This window comes from Netta rufina (assembly GCF_964035555.1).
Source record: "Netta rufina genome assembly, chromosome: 4".
Lineage (NCBI taxonomy): Eukaryota > Metazoa > Chordata > Aves > Anseriformes > Anatidae > Netta > Netta rufina.
This window is the reverse complement of record NC_140127.1, coordinates 52,151,476-52,169,627: the sequence shown is the minus strand read 5'-3', so window position 1 is coordinate 52,169,627 and position 18,152 is coordinate 52,151,476. Positions and strand designations below refer to the sequence as shown.

Here is an 18,152-nt window from a genome sequence, read left to right as displayed (position 1 = left end):
CTGCTGGGATTTTTTAAAATAAAAAAAAATAATTCTAATATCGGTTTATTGAAGATTCAGTATTAGTGTTTACTGACATTTAAATGCTTCTTAAAAATCATATAGAATAACCAGAAGCTCAAAATAAGATTTTAATTTTATAAAGTAAAATTTACTTTACTGTAAAATTACCTCGATAATATAAAGGACTATGTTCTTGTAGAAACAATACAAGATGCATTTAGCTACTCTGTTATAATTCCAGGCACCATGAACCAACAACAAGTTCTTCAAATACTTGAACTGCAAAAAATGGGAAACAAACATACATTTAGAACACGTATAGACTGATATTTATCCAATATTAAACTTTATTGTAGTATTTTACAGTGTAATGACTTACCTGAGCAATTGAGTAGTCTGAAGAATTAGCAGCCTGTAGACCTTCATTTCCACTAATACCAACACCAACATGTGCTGTTTGTATCATACTAACATCATTTGCTCCATCACCAATTGCTAGAGTTACTACCTTAACTTGTTTTTTGACCATTTCTACAACTTCAGATTTTTGAAGTGGAGATACCCTAAAGTATAACAGGGGAAAAAAATAACACAGAACTTTCAAATGAATGCACTTGCTAAACATACATATTTCTCAAAAAGGCAATAAAAACAGGTTAACTAACATTGCAATCAGCGACATCATCTTGTTGTTGGCCTTTAGGCTATATGCTAAAAGCACATTTCCTAAAAAATTCACAGAAATCTTGGATTTGTGGAAGCAAGCTATTAATAGGACTAGAGATACACAAATCAAACAGCAATGGGCCCCTAAAATGCAGTACTGGAAGAAACCCCAACACTGCCACTAACAGTATTAACTTTGCATAACTGTAGATTGTTTCATATTTAACTTTTATGCTTTTTATTTCCCTCTGTTAGAATATTTATTTTATAAATAAACAATAAGATTTTTAAGAAAGAGATGTCAGAATAAACAGGAACAAATGACAAGTGTGTCTATGCTTGCCTTTGCTCACATACAGTATTCTAATCCCCATTGGGTTTCAGTAATGTCCTTGTAGTAATTCTAGTTCTCCTCTCCATGTACCAGAGAACACCTCCTCAAAGATCAATGTGGGTGATGCCCCATCAGCTGAAAAGAAACCCAATTCCTATTCTATGCTAATTAAGTAAAATTTCTTAATCTTTAAGTGCAGTAAGTCAGAAAGAGGTTTCATAAAATTTAATTGTAAAAAAATAAAATAAAACAAGTGAAAAATAATACAGACTCTGTATAGAAGGTAGCTATTTAGTTACTTTATTCATCAGCTTATGTAACACATGCTATTAGATTTTTGAGAAGGGTACTTGGGATGAGTACAACCTTGTGGTGAGCTTGGGATGAAAGCTTCTGGACAACAATCCTTCAAAAGAATTTTCATGGTCTAACCATATCAAGAGGTATTTCTAAGATTTTTTTAAATTTTATTTGAACACTGCTGATGAGTCTCAAGACCAGCCCTAGCCAGCTTCTGCAGAAGATTCTTTAACTGAGAACTTTTTAATCTTTTCAGCTTTCCAGGAACAGTGGCCTATTTCCCTTTCAGAAAACATTATAGAGGCAGCTGGAGGATGGCACTTTCATTGCCAGGTGAAAGCAAAAGTGTTCACTGGATACACCTGAATTTATGAAACCAATAAAAAATACCTTCTGTTCAATTTGTTTACTCTTAGCTGTACATTTTTTACTACAGAATAATCAATTCAACATTCTTGTTGCACACATTAGTTAGAAGCCAATACAGAGATGGAATTTAGTTTGTCTAAGTCTTTAAGCCAAACATCTGCTTGGAATTAATAACATACGCAGTTTTTTGAAGTGAAATGTCTACTGAGTATTTGTCAGCTTCATCTGTGTTATGGCTACTCTTATTAAGAATTCATTGGTAATAAATGCCTCTGAACAAGTGAACACAGTCTGAAAACTTCAAAGAAAGTGATGTAATTTGTACTTTTAAAACCGACTGCTTAAAATTTTCAGTGCTTTTACATGGATAGAAAAGAGGCCTATGCTTTCATTTAGTCAGGATGCCATATTTAAGTGATTTATATTATCTTAAAATGTTTTTTAACATTTAACATTTAAAAATCAGTATTTTTAAATGTTTTTTTAAAACTTAAAATGTTTTTTGTTTTCATGCTCAGAAACAAGGAGAGGCAATTTTATTTATGGAAGATGGAGCATTAATAAAAAAAAAAGATAGAATTTTGATTTTTCTGAAACATGTGATATTAAAAACGCACATACTGGAACAGTGAGTGCTACAAGCAAATATTTTAGTTTGAAACCTGCAGCCAATTTTTAAACAACCACAAAGTATGTCAGAGCATATACCTAGACATGCATTGAAACCAGATGATCTAAATGTATTATGGAAATACAGAAGTGGTAAGGAAAATGCTACTAGAACAGAAACCTTCCTTTTGTTGTTTTATCACAGAAAAGTTAGCAATAAAAGGCAACAATACGTACAAAATACCCTACAATGGTTTCACAGTTCAATAAAAACAACAATAATGTCTCTTCAAACAGCACAAAAGGTAGTTTCAAATCGAGGAAAGAAGAAAAAGGAACAGTGTTGAAATAGCAGTTCTACACCCATCTACTGCTTTTTATTTGTTATAATGAGCAAAACTGGAAACAACAAAACAAGCACAAGACTCCAACTTTCCCTCATTGCCATGACAAGCATGTTTATACACAGGATAAACTGTGATCAGTGTAAGACCTTAGTTTGAAGAAGTGCTTGAATCTTGGAGCTTGACTACAAAGCTAAGGCTTAAAAATAAAAATAATAATAAAAACACACACACACACAAAAAAAAAACAACACTAAAAATCACAAACAGAACACACTACTTGACAGAAAGGATAGGAAGATCATATGATCCAGGTATCTATTTGGATGCTACAAACCCATTTACTTTTCCTTTTGCAAGGCAGAAAAATAGGTCTACTTTGAACACAGCAATTTTGAGATGAATGTTTTATTTTAATGAATATCATTAAACTCTGTACCTGAACACAAGCACCTTCTACTTACTTATTAATCAAAAGACAGCCTACTAAGGTGTATTTACAACAGTTTTTACTTTTATGCACTCCAGGCCTCTTCCTTTAGATAGATAATAAATAGGTAGATAATAGGCAAGAAGCTTAATTTATTGAAGGAAGATCTGAATTTTGGAAGAAATGATGCCGAATTCCAAGAATTACTTTGTTCTTGTACAAAATCCAGACTTCCTTTTCCATAGATTCTTTTTCTAAAGCAATTATTATCAGAGTACCCTACATAAAACAAAATGGAACTGCATGTAACAAATACACAGACATCTCTAAAACTTTCAGAAGTACATGAACTCTAAGAACTCACATTTACGGCACTTTTATATTGAGAAACAGCAGGATATTGGGCTTGTAGATGAGCCTGAATACTTTGTTTCTGAATTTACTGCTCCTGTTTTAATATACCCAACAGCTTTTTCCATACTACTACAGAGGTTAAAACATTGAAAAATGTTCTGAGAGCATTAACTGGTAATCCTTCTAATAGTTACCTCAGACACTGATGAAAATAACAGCTATTTCCACAGTTCTGGATTTTTTTTATTGCATTTCTAATAAAGATATCCTATCTGTGTTGCCAATGATCTTGTAAAGAAAAGTCCTCGCTTCTGCTTTCTGATAGATAAATCGCTTGGGCTAAGCCAAGTTCTTTGAAAGTCAACAGGAGCAGTTTGTATTTATCTAGCTACTAATCACCCAACTTCCCTTTTAGTTCAGTCATTTGAATGTAGAAGAGGTGATGTACTACTCAGGAGATGTTTGTGGTTTTTGTGTTTAAAGCCATAAAAATGCAAGTAGGTCCCAAAACGCACAAGCTATCAATTATACAGTCCTTAATATAAATACAAGAATGTTAAAAGGCAAGCCAAACTGCTTTTATATTGTTTATGTTTGAAAAATGTATATATTTCTCTTTAATCACAAAAAACTTCCCTTGTTAAGGTAAGCGTAGAGCTCCAATAGTAGATGTTTACAGGAAAAGATTAAATGCTTGATTGCATTACAAGAACTCCAAAACAACCAGGAATAATAATGATAATAATAAAAAGGTGTTTCCATCAACTTCAGGAAATACAAATCACTCAACATAGTACCTTTAACATTTTTGTGCACTTTCTGTGCAGTGTAATCTGTGGCTTAGAGAAAAGGCAGGGTTATAAAATCTTGCCTATGGAGAAAACTCTACAAAAGAAACCAGATGTATTGAAACCTGCAGTTAACTGCAGTAACAATTTAAGGTTAAGATCAGTGTCTTAATCTTGCTGAGACTATTCTTTATGGATAATATGATTTTCCTGCATATATGCAACCTCAGTAACTTGGTTTGGCAGGTATACTCCTGTTTCAGGCTTCACTGCAGAAATACTTTGCTTGAATGATTGTATTTGAGAATGTTAGCAACTACATTTTTTTTTTATTCCATGGTTAGAAGACCTGGATATAGATATTTGCTCTGACACAGAAACAGATTTTTAATTATTATTTTTCAATAAATATATTGTAGTGAAAGAATAATGTAAACCTTACCTGCAACAAATAACAGCTTTGCATGACAAAGCCAAATCCAGGAAATACTGTCTCACTCCAAATGTCAAAGCATATTTCAGGGATTTACCGTCAATGATGAGAGCAAAATCATTTTCCTTCCTTAAAGCATCTCCAAGAGTACTGCAATGATGGCTAAGCGTCTCTCTTGTTCCCTATTGCACAAAAAATGTGTTGATTATTTTTAATTCCTACTATTTGTAGGTCTAATAATTCCTTCAGCAATCAGAAATACTGGCATACACTTGAGGAAATTTTCTTTTGATTATGCTATCAAATAGATAGTATCCATTAAAAAACAATTTGCAAATTTGCAACAGTCGTGCCATTAGAAACCACAGTACAAAAGGTATGTAGGATTGCTCTCACACTGCCAGAAATTGCTGTGGAACCTTTAATGCTCTTTGAATGGCAATAACAGTTGCATAAATGACTGCAAAAAGATATTACTAAAATGCGTTTTCTTTATACCTATGGGAAGGAAAACTCACAGATACTGCAAGAAAAAAAACTGTTCACAAACACAAAAAAAACAGTCCTAAACACATAGAAAAAAAGTAAAAGAAATTTCAAAGATAGTTCACAATACAAGTACATGCATTATAACCAAAAGCTCTACCCATTAGATTAAATTTACGTTTTAAGGTAAGGCAGTGTCAACTACATGTCATATTTCGCATTTTTTCAATTGCTAAAGGAAGGTTTGACTCATACGTGCTCACGTCTCTGTTTTGTGAGCCAGTACTAAGAACTTCAGATTATATTCAGTATTCATCTGTATTCATACAGCAGTATTTTGTATTTAGCCTTTGCGTAGGTCTAGATAGTTACAATACAGTTCTATATTGATTGTCATGAAGAAAAAATAAATAAAGTTGCTTGTTTTATGTTTTTCAATGTATGGCCTTCACAGAGATACAACATATGCTTCAAGAACAATGAAAATTTGTGCTTATAAAAAAATTCAATCTGACAAATTGTCACATCCTATGACAACAACATAACAACCAAACAATTGTGCTACTCCTGTGATATCAGGCATATGTAAATAGAATTTGGTGTAACCATCTAAAAAGAAAACATCAAGGAGAATTACAAATCTCAAGCATTCTGCATGATACTGCTTTCCCACCCAACTCAATCCCATAATCTCGACATGCTGCTGTCTGTGGTCTTGGCCTAATTAGCTTCTACTGGCCTTCTAAAGATTCACTGGTTTATCTAAAAGAAGATATGACTGATGGGAAATTCTGCACTTCAAGTTCCCTGTCTCCCCCTCTGTAGAAACTTCAAGGGAAAGGAGGTGCCACTGTGACACTTTTTTTTTTTTTTTTTAGTAACACATTACCATGTGTTAAAAATGGACAACTTCTGTAACTGTTTTGCGGAGTGCCTTCTTAAATTAAGAAATCTTGCAATGTACAAAAAAGTATCAATTTTTCTTTATCTTCATGGCTTGCTTAGCTTCTGACAACACTTAAGCAATGCAATAGCCTGTACCTTCATATTCTTCTTATCTATTGTTTCTCCATCATACATGCAGTATAAACTCTCCTGTTTAAATTGCTTTTATTTTTTGTTTTTTAACCACAAACAGACGAGATGTCAGGCAGCTCCTGGCATGCTACAAGTTAAAAAAACCAGCCCCCTCCAAACAATACAAATCACTTACCCCAACCGTAAAATTCCTTTGTGGGCTCTATGCTCTATGTCAGATCTATGCTGAAATTCAGTTCTTTCAATTAAAAGCATTACCAAAACATCCATTCATTTACTTCTACACCACTCCCATGAAGTGTTTCCCAATGAAACTGAAGGGTAATCAAACTATTTTCTAGTTTCAGTTTGAAGCTCACAATTAAAAGAATAAAACTGTTTTCTGTCCACGACTAACAGTAATATACTGACATTTAGCAGCAAATGAAGTTAATGTGCAAAAATCAATTCCAGTGTTCTTTTATGTAAGAACTCACTACCGAAACCACATTTTGTTTGTGAAGCTAAGATGATGTTCCTGGGAGCAGAGTCTCAAAACAAATGTTGCAAAAAAATAGAAATATTTAAATGTTTTCTGGAAGTGATTCCAGTTCTAATTCACCTAAGGGATGCTAAAATGGGTGGATGAACTTATTTTTCTTTTAATTCCATAAATGAGGCTGTTTCTTCATATAAAAAAATCTCTCGGGTTGGAAGAGATCTTTTTTTTTTTTTTTATTATTATTATTATTATTATTATTATTTATTTTTGGAGACAGTTCATGAATCTGGGACAAAAGTAAACAAACTTTTTTTTTTTTTTTAACTCTGATTTCCTGTGTTTTGCACGCTAAGGTTGTAATAATGACCAAATTGAGGATACATTTGTTCTGTTAACTGTCTTAGGGACAGGGGACTCTGCCTCTCCCTGAAGGATCAGCATTGAGCTAGTTCCTTTTTAGAAGACACCACTGGTACATAACAGCAAAGTCAAGAAGAATCCACTATCACTGCAATGCCATAAAACAGTTCTCTAAGGTTGTAACCACACAGGTTACACTGTGGGGCAGGGAAGTTCTGGGCAGTCCATGATTCTTACAACATGATACCACTTGTTCTCCAAGGTTTCATGGCTGCTCGGTTCCCCCTGTTCTGAGGGAGCTGGGCTGTCCAGCAGTCATATGGAATTACAGTTCCACTGCACATTAGGGCAGAGTCTCAGTATGAAGGGTGGATCTATGCTGCAAAAAGACAAAGTTTTGGCCAATATCCCTTAACACATAATATTACAACTAATCATTATTGTCTCTTGACAGCTGTTTTGGCATGCAGAAAAGAAATAGAAATTGTATCCACCCTTTCAGCTGCATTGACTGAAGGCTCTGTGATCACAGAACCTCTCTCACCATCTACTAAAGCCCACTTTGCTCCCACAGAGATTTCAAGGCAAATTTTGACTCAACTAGTCACGCTAAAAATAGAGACTGACATCTAATCCCAACCATACCAGTAAGGGAAAACCCACCGGTAGGACACAAGTTATATATTAACCAAATGGTAAAACAAACACCATCAAACAAGGAAGAAAACTTTTAACACAGTTACTTCCTAAAATATTGGCACAAAAGTACTTTATTATTATTATTATTTTAAATAAACCTCACCTCTTGCCCTGAAACTGATTACCACATTTACTTATTCCTGAAAAAACATGACATATATCTTCAACACAGATGGATTTGCAAGTGACCAGTTTGCAAATGCAATTTCAGTTGCCATGACATCTCCATTTCCATGTAATGGGAACTTACTTCATGCATGTAGAGAAAGATCTCTACACAATCTAGATACTTAAGTTTGAATATCATTATTCAGTATTCAAATTCAGTTTGAGTACTATTATCATATTAGATAATTCAGTTTAAGAATAAAAAAAAGTAATACATTGCTTAAAATATATTCATTTGATTTTTTTAGTCATCACACTAGAAATAGTTAACATGCAATGCTTGGTTTCTGAGTTCTTATTGGACTCCTTTTAACAGTTAAATAAAACTACCTCACTTTATTTCATGCCATATGAAGACGCATACAAAATAGTCGATTCTTTGTATTTCAAATCCATTGATTAAGTATTGCAGTAGTTCTGAAATTCATTCGTCAATGTATTATTAATTCTTATAGATTGGCTGAGGAGTGAAAAACTCAAAAATTAAGGGTTTGAATCAAAAAAAGAATATTTTTTTCATACCAACAAACAGTGATCACAATCCTTCATAAGATATTCAAGTAAGTAAACTAAGAAAAGAAGAAAATCACCTCTCACAAGCTATTAGTGTCAGAAGTTACTTACTATATCAGACTGGTTCCAAACATTAATCAATAGCTGCTGCCTGTTCTATGTTTGGGGGTTTATTTTCAATTTTTATCAGGAAAAATATATTGCTTAACATAAGTCGTATTTAAAATAAAGTCACTGTGATTAAGTTCACACTTCAAAGTTGAAAACATGTTATTTTAAGTTGCTCAAAATATTTAAAAAAATACTTATTAATTAAAAAAAATGTACAAAGTATTTTTAATTCACTTTATAGTCTACTTTTACATGCCAGCACTGAATGGTACAGTTAAAGCATTCCCATCTTGCTGATTCCCATACTTCCCTTTCACTTTTCTCTCCCTTTCTTTCCCTAAGTCCAGTCTTAAGCAACCCAAATAATATAGAGTAAGGCAAGCTTAGTATAATGGTTTCTCCTGAAGCCTTTTCAACAGTAAGTTTTCCTGATGAGGGAATTCTTCCACTTTTAAACTCATTTAATGCTCCCTTAGAGGTAGCAACAGGAGTTATATTTCCCCCTCCCACTCATGGGATTTTTCACTTAATCTTGCATTCTTACCTTATCGAAAGAATCTCTTCTCTATGAAGCACTGTTGGTGGTTTTAACCCTTACCTGTACTTCAAGATCTGATTACAATTCCAGCTGTTAAACCACACAAGTACTTTTGCCAGATACTAGGTATGTAAGGACCAGGAAACAAACTCAGGATTAGTTTGTTTGAGTACTACTACAAGCACCTAGCTTTGTGCCTGGATGGATAGAGTCATTATACTATATGGAATTAGCTCAGTAATCATTCTGAAGTCCATTTGTTTATTAGCTACACTTTGTTTCTGGCAGCCATAGAAAAGTTTTGCAGTTATTCATCAACATTTTGTAACAGAGAACATGGTGTCTTCCAGTTGAGCAATCCAAAACAGAGAAGATTAAAAAACACCCCCTCCCCACCCTGAACAAACAAATAAAAGTCCCCCTTCCCCCCCGACCCCCCCCCCGACTGGTTTAGCAGAATTTTCTGTATTTGTCCAGATATATGAATGCTCCAAGTTATTTTTCAAACCACTTCAAACATGGTATCTTGATATTTTAAGCAGTAAAAAACCCACAGAAAATTTCATGTTTTACTTACGTCAAGAGAGCCTTCATTTATAACAATTAGTCCCATGTTCTTTCTCAAGAGTTTACAGGAGTGACCTGTTAATAAAAACATTTTGTTTTTAACAATTTGTTTAACTAAGTCCATTAAAATGTAACAAAGCATTTTTTTTATTATTTATTTTTCCTCTGTGGGGGACAGAAGACGGCCCCATCTGAAATGACTGGTAAAAAAAATACTTTGCATTCTATAAGAATTAGACATGTAGGTAGTATACCAGAATGGTCAGAACTTTCCTTGTTGCAGTTTGTGACCGTTGTTTCTTGTCCTTGTGCTGAGCACATCTGACTAAGGCACATATTTTCTGTAAATTCCTTTCAGGTAGTTGAAAACAGCAAATAGATCTCCCTTAACTTTGGAAATCTCTGGAATGCAAACTGCATTCCCATTCTTTTCTGTTATCTTTGATGCTTTAAGCAGAATTTGTGCTATGAGCTAGTGATGCAGGCTGCCCAGACAAATAAATATATGCTATTATTCATAAAAAAATGACAATATCGGTATGACATGTATTTCCTCAAACCTCAAAGTACTAATGAAAATAACCACAGACTAACTGTATCATGGGCACATATAAAGTTATTTAAGTTTAAAGATAATTATACTAATAAAAAGAAACCATATAGTCAAAATTACATTTTAGGGCACGCTTAGGCTACTTATTACTGAAATACTGATAGGCTCACATGCAAAGAGTATTAGCTCTTAAATGCAGCTTTCATGTATTACTATTTAAAAACAAAGCTTTATCACTGTTTGACTTAGTTAATTCATTATTTCCTTCTCTCCCCCCCCCCAATTTAAAATGAAAAGAAACCACAAAAGGAAACCTCTGATTGATGGTAAAGATTATAGTATTCCGGTGAACTAACTATATCCTTTAACTTAGTTAAGATCATGGTCATCACCAGCTTTCCTTGAAAGAACAAGAAATATAGGAAGGAAACTACATTTTCTTAACATTATTCCCCTTTCATTGGCAAAAAAAAACCCAAACCATATATTCTTCATCATTTTAGATGCTACAAAAAGCACAAATGCCCATTTTTTCCTCCTCTTTAGGATAACATGAGTTTTTCTTGCTGTTACTGTTGTAATGGAGGAAGAATCTACCATTCCCCACTCTCTCCCTACTGGAAGACTGAAAATTAAAATAGTATTTAAATTCTGGAAAGCCATATAATAGCATTATTTTTACAAGATACCTTTCCATTCTGAAAGCAGTTTCACTCCAGCAACTTCTAAAATTTCTAAATCTATTGACAAAGTCATTAAGTAAAAGCATATATAATACCTATGTTAATGGCAGTCTCTTGTTTGTCCCCAGTAAGTATCCAAATTTTTATGTCAGCTTTCATGAGTGTCTCTATGGTCTCAGGCACTTTATCTTGTAGTTTATCTTCAATTGCTGTTGCTCCGAGTAGCTGAAGATTCTGTGGATAAAAAATATTCGGTACCTGAAGTTTTTTCCAGTTTAAATTCAGTTTAAATCTTTCAGTTTCCTTTGTTTAGCTTTTCATGTTTATGAAATGATTAATGTTCTTAAAATTCATGAATCAGATTAGGTAACCACTAATAAAGTTCTTCAAGTATATTCTTATGAACTTTGTGTTAAATATCTATGTATTGTGATAAACTGTGAACTGTATAGCATGAACACTACAAATTCACCCAATTATAGCTGAATATCTTGTTCTGCAAAAGCTGTCCCAGTGCAGGGACACAAAAGTAAAGCTAACAGGGTGATTCACATTCTGTCTTCTGCTAACTGAAGAGGGCTTACAGAGAAGCCATTTTTTCCCATGATGTAAACAGTGAAAGAACAAGTGTAAATAGTCACTTTCTGCAACAAAAGAAAAATAAATTCCTGAAAAGGGGGAGAAAAACAGTTCAGCACTAAAAATAAAAATTGTCTACTGTAGCTGGGAAGACTCCCTCCTTGGAGACACTCGCAATTTCATTAAAGTGCTGGACAGCTTTAGAATTAGCCCTCTTTTAAGCAGTGGGTTATGACTTGATGATCTTCTAATCTTAACTTTTCTCATTCACTATACTTTACATTATACAACATTATACAACAAAGCAGATGTTATTTCTCTGTTAACCATTTTATTCAACAAAACAGCAACCTTGAAAAAAATAATTAACAGTAGCTCAATGCAAAATCAGTACTTTCTGGGAAGCAAGTTACTTGCTGCAAAAACTTTATCAAATTAATCTTTCCTTCATTTCAACCATCTCAACTGCTAGGACTACATGATGTATCTGTCAGTATACTGCTAAAGCTTTTTCTGTCAAAGCGTTTTTTCTCAATGACTTGGACTTCATGGTACATGTAAGGACAAATTCAGAAAAAAAACATCAAACACAAAAAACATAACAAGCTACTCCCCCTGAAAACAAAAACCCAGAGAAATGCACATACTTTTTCAATTAGTTCATAGCTCTCCTCAAGTTTGAGTGCTCTGTTCTGTATAGCTGTAGAAGCCCGGTGATAGACATCTAACCATTCTTGATAATCACTTTCTGAAATCTCAGCTACAGCAAAACACAGGGTTCTTAAGCCTAAAGAGAAAGCAGATAGTATGATTCAATATTTTTTAGTTCCTTCCCTGATATGTCTACAATGAGTAACTATTAGAAGTTTTTTTCTCCTGTATTTGATGTTTGTTTGTGTCTGATTTTCAACATATTGCTGCACATCTTGAAGAAGTTTATTTCATGTATCTAAAATATAAAATGTGATAGAAAGAGAAATTTATGCAGGAGAGTAACTCTTCCAAAGAAGCTGAATTTAACACAGGTGTTACTCTTCAGGAAAAGATGAAAATTTTGCAAAACGTTCAACTTATCTTAAACTGTAGAAGAAACATGAAGCCAATTACACTTGCTGAACAGATAATATACATTAGATGTTTAAGAACATCATAACTGTAAGATTGAATTATACTTCTGAGCAAAAACATTATAAACTTTAATTTTGCTATGATGGGAAGTAATAACTCTATAATGAGTGTTAAAATACATCACCACAATGTTACAATTTCCCCCTCCTTTACCTCTTCCCTAAGGTCCTTATGAAATTATCAGTTGAAGTCAGAAATTTGCCATCTAGAAACCAATTGTGAATCCCATCACATTTATTTTCCCGTATCACAGATTATTCCAGCTTTCCAAATTCTTAAAATAAAATCTTTGTATATGGGCAACGTTTAATCTAGTAAATACTATATACATGTAAATATATATACATATATATACACAGACACATATATGTACTACTTATACTTTGTAACAGAATTTTTCCTTCACCATAAACCTATTATTGAACACTACAGTGATAATCTGAGACTCTAAAATAAAAATAAATAAATCTCTTTTCTGACAATACAGACTTAAATTCCATTTAAAGAGACAGGTGTCAAAGTCCTAAGTTTGTTTTCACGTATCATGAGATTCTTATGTTTCTAGCACATGAAGTTGTATTAACTCTTTATATATGGAGAAGAGCATTGCTCCAGCCAAATGAAATCTCTTGAAGCCACAGTTTGCAGGCAGAGAGATTGAGGAGGGGGATTGGCAGGACTATTGGCTATTTGGTTATTTACCCACTATTCCCAGGAGATGAAGAGCATCTTAACTAGGGATGGCTAAACACAATCTTTATTTGTTCACAGGCTTCTGCTGTGCACAGATCAGCATCAGCAGCAATTCTGAAATAATCCAAGAGGCTGGGCATTACATGTCTGAAATTTAAGATAATAATATAATATTGTCAGGACATAAATCACTTGTAATTCTAATATGTTAATAACTGAGCAGTATTAGGAACACTGCTTTTTACCATATAGGCCTACAGAACAAAAAAATCAGATGATTTTTTATTTTTTTGTTTAATTTGAATATGTTAGCAAGATTCAAATAAATGAATACGACGTGAGAAATGACATGAGGGAGAATTATGACTCATAGCAATTTGGTTTCCACGATTCTTTCAAAATATTTTAGGCAGGTGATAAAACAAAGAGAAGAAATCATCATGTATACAATATCAGCAAACATGTTACTCAACACATTTTTCCTTTTAAATCAGAGCCTTTTTTTCTATTTTAATTTAAAAAAAAAAAAGTCTCTTTTCATTTTAATTTAAAGGAATCTTTCAAATAAAAAGTGGAAAACAGAATATCATTAAGTCTGCTTCTTAACAGACTGGAACAACAACACAGAAAAATTATACACTTTCTCTATTTATCCAAGCAGGCATTAACACTCAAGCTTAATAAATGCTTAAATATAAATGCCAGCCATGCTAACCACTTCATTTTTGAACAACACACCAAGAGTATGCAGCAAATGCCAAGGACATACTGTACTGCCACATGAAAGGATACACATGAGAAACTTTGCAACGTCATTGGCTGTAATTTAAATCTGATGCAAAAATAAATACCAATTTCATTAATCGATTCCAGAGAGAGGTGTACTTTTTTTTTTTTTTAAATATTAAGTTTAATGTTTTTGAAAGGTTAGCAATTCACTTCTGAACAGTAAATCTTTTCATCTCTTTAAAAGAAGTATAAAAAAGCATTTGAACAAATTTCTTAACACTAATAGATATGAGCACTGGTTTTAAAGAAGGGCAGGATTTTTCACTTTTTATTTTTATTTCATTCAGTCCAATCTGACTGCCAAAGAAAAATGGTATCATTTGTTTCACTGATTTAATGAAAACAGTAGTTAAGAATTGGATTTAAATTCTCATATTAATTCACACATGATAACAGTTCCTGATATATTTTTATTTTTTCTGTAACCAAACATACAGTCTTACAACCCAAACTAACCGATTGTGGTTTGACTGTTAAGAAACTGTCCCAAATTTGACACTTAGCTCACATAACTAGATTCATAAGGTCAAAGTATACATCTGAGGCTTCATGTTGTATTATCAGTCAAATTTACTTGGTTTTAGTTGTGTTTTCAGCTTTCTTGCAAAGAAGGAAATTTATTCTTCTAAAGAAATAAATTTATTTTAAGTTTGAAACTCTCTAAGATTGTTTAAGGTTAACCAAGTGTTTCCTGTAGAGATCTTGACACAGAAAACAAGCAAAAGAAAGATCTCTGGCTTGTTTCTGCTGTCACCAACAAACTCAAGAGCCTGAAGGTGGTGACTACAACACCAAACAAAAGGCGTAATTCCACAATAAACCACAAGAGAAAAAATCAGAAAAGCCATAAAAATAACAAACAGAAAAAGGATCTCTCCTGATATAACAACATTTGTTCAGACATCAGTTATGAAAAGGTAAGGAAAGTATTTTAAGTAAAGAAAATATTTTAAAGTTTGTTTTCAACTATAAGCTTATTTCTTAAAACACAATAAAACACTTTTAATGTTCCATTAACAATGTATTAGAAAAAAACTGATGAGATAAAAAAAAAAAATTGAATTTCAGATTACCATAACTCTCTCCCAACTCATAAATAAATGAAAACACTATGATACTTCACAGCACAACTCTATAATTCATGCCCTCCCTCTTCTCCTCCCCTTTCTGCTATCTTTGTAAAAAGGAAGAACTAGGAGCATTGATGGAAAAACTAATACCAAAACAGAAAATTTTCCAGTTTGCTTTCCTTCTCATCTATACCGTGGAATTCACTTTTATTTAATAATTGGCTGTTTGTATCGATAGTTCCAATTTCATAGTCTCTTACATTTTACTTACTACTCCTACTTCATGAGCCCTAATGGAGCAAGTGCTTTGAAAGACTGGTTGCTAAAAAGTAGCATATGGAAAACTAGTGATTACAATTCCTCTTACCGTGACAGAAAAAATATATTGTAAAGCTGCCTTAGAAACACTGTGCTAGTCATATGCAGGTATATTCAATTCAATTTGGCTGCTGTTTCTTATGCTACAGCATTCATTGTGTGAGGGAGACTAAAATGATCACGGAAGATGAAACATTCACTAAGACAAAAATCGTACAATATGTTTTCTGCTCTTTGGAAAAATATATTTTGTTTAAAAGCCTCTGAAGTGTTGTTTTCTTTCTTTTAAACTTACTACTGAAGCTTTTTCAGAAGAAGATTATCTTTTAGGGAGGTATTAGTAAAATGTAATTTTCTAACTTCATGTGAAGAAAACATTACAGCATCAGAAAATTGAAAAACTGAATAGTTGAACAGTAACCACAGTTGAATTTAGTTTTAAATTGAATAGTATCACCCACCTTCTGTAGCAAACTGCTCTAGATGTTTTAAGGTGATTTCTTTGTATTTTGAACTTTCAGCAAGGCGGTCATAAATTACAGTATCCTACAACATAAATAAAATGAACACAAAACAATTTAATAGAAAAATGTGTTTTGTAGACAATAAAAACACATAGGAAAAAGTGGCAGAAAAATATGCAGAATTAGATTACTTCAGTACAAATATATAAATAAATAAATTTATTTCAGTGGAAGAAAAAAAGGACACTCTAAACCCTCTGAATCTCTAAAATTAAAAATTACATCACAGCAGAATTTGTCTCTCCTACATATTTTGCTGTAATTTCCCTTCATTTTGAAAGGTACAGTATCTTTTGTCTTGCCATGTGGATTATTTTGATCTTTTAAAATGCTGTCTTTGTTTCAATATTGAGCTCAAAATGTAAAATTAGCTTTGCATAACTGTCATTCATAGCCTTTTGTAACCGTCTTGATATACAGAATGCTAACGAAAGCTTTTTGTCTTCTCTGGAGAAGATGCAGAATGGACATTTATATTCCATCAACTTTAGCTTTTTAAACCATTCAGGAATTAGATTTGCATCACCATCCCTCCTCCCGCTATCAAACATGAATTTAGATATGGTCCAAGAACTAATGAGAAACCCGACCATTCTTATATGTAAGTGTGATTAGGCTATCTTCTGATCTTATCTTCAGGAGTTACTTCTGGCATAACACCGATGATAGGCTAAAATTCCTACCTAGTTGTTTATACTAGATTACTATTCCCACCTACTGATTCATGCTCAACAACCCCAGCAAGTAAATGATATGAAACCATACCTTTACCTATTTTCTTGGAGTACAGAAAGAAACAATTAATAGGAAGTATAAAGGCATTAGTCAAAGTACAAAGAACACCTAAGTACAGAATGCACAGGTCTCTTACCTTCTTACGCAGTTAGTAAGGAAAAAAATAAACTAGTTCATCACATTAAACAACTACATAACAAAATCATGTAAACTGAAAAAGGCATCATCCTCTCCCACCCCTCACCATTTTCAATGTTTTGAAATTCTACCATTCTAACAACTTTCTGCTTTTGTACGTGTAAGTGCATGTTCTTTGATAAAGTGAAAATACAGTAAAACTCACAGCTCCTTTGCAGTAGAGTCTTAACTTTCCTGTTGGTGTGCGAACTATCACTGACATTCTCTTCCTAGAGCTGAAAGAGAAATAAATGCCCAGTAAGTGGGTAATTCATAAATATATTTAACAACATTTTACCTACGAATATTAATATATAAGTCACATAAGTTACATTTTCGCAAGGGAGGTAAATGAGGAGAGAAGGAGGTGTAGGAGGAGCCAGCAGCGCCCCAACCCAGGCCGTTCAAAAGCTGCCCCTAGGGAGCGCGAGAGACCAGGAGTGCGGCGAATAGGGCGGGCAAACAGGGCATGGCGTGTCAGAAGGGAGTGGCGCGGCAGTTAAAAGGACGGGCAAACAGGGTGTGGCATGTAAGAAGAGCATGGCACAGCAGTTAACAGGATGGGGAAACAGGGTGCAGCAGTTAGCATGGCAGTTCACACAGGCAGGGTGAGCAGGAAGGGCAGAATGTTCCCCCCTGCCCATATGAACACCTCCTCTAACAGTGATCTACAACTAGCTAAACTGCAATGGTCTCCACCAGGCACAGTGCGCTCTCCAGGAAGTCTGTACACACCCAGACTGCCTGCTCAAAACTGCAGCAGTTCAGGTCTCCGGGTGCAGGGAGTGCCTGAGCCTGTTGCTACTACCTGCGGGGGGCAAAGAGACTGTGTGCGTGAGGTGCGAGCAGGTGGACAACCTGGTCCGCCTCGTGACAGAACTCGAGGAGGAGGTCGAGAGGTTGAGGGATATCGGGGAGCGTGAGCGGGAGATAGACTTGTGGAGCAACTCCCTGCGCTGGCTGAAGGACAGGTACTGGGGAGAGACCCCCCAAATGGGGGTGAACCCCCTGCACTGTTGCTGTCGGGCAGAGGCAGGGGACCTAGGAGTTGAGGAGGAATGGAAACAGGTCCCTGCTCAACATTGCAGGTGATGCCGCCCCCCACTGGCTCCACTTTCCCAGGTGCTCTTATGCAACAGGTTTGAGGCCCTGGAGCTTGAGAGACCGGTAGCTGAGGAAGAGGTAGAAAGTCTACCCAGGAGGATGCCTAGGGCAAGGAAGTCGACTCCACGCCTCAGGACTGTTGCGAGGATGTTGCGAGGCAGTGCAGGGACAAAATTAGAAAGGCCAAAGCTCATCTGGAGCTCAATCT

At 34.3% G+C, this 18,152-nt stretch overlaps 1 protein-coding gene across 3 annotated transcripts in view; it reads right to left on the bottom strand.

Annotated features, from left to right (window-relative positions):
* Positions 1 to 18,152, bottom strand: part of ATP8A1 (ATPase phospholipid transporting 8A1) — a 110,816-nt gene that overhangs the window by 42,087 nt on the left and 50,577 nt on the right. For all 3 annotated transcript variants that reach the window (XM_084286413.1, XM_084286414.1, XM_084286415.1), the window contains 8 exons: positions 17,007 to 17,076; positions 15,866 to 15,950; positions 12,054 to 12,193; positions 10,923 to 11,061; positions 9,602 to 9,666; positions 4,640 to 4,812; positions 383 to 566; positions 172 to 282 (listed from right to left, as the gene is read on the bottom strand). In XM_084286413.1, the coding sequence (XP_084142539.1) occupies positions 172 to 282; positions 383 to 566; positions 4,640 to 4,812; positions 9,602 to 9,666; positions 10,923 to 11,061; positions 12,054 to 12,193; positions 15,866 to 15,950; positions 17,007 to 17,076 (967 nt within the window). The remainder of the gene's footprint in view (positions 1 to 171; positions 283 to 382; positions 567 to 4,639; positions 4,813 to 9,601; positions 9,667 to 10,922; positions 11,062 to 12,053; positions 12,194 to 15,865; positions 15,951 to 17,006; positions 17,077 to 18,152) is intronic.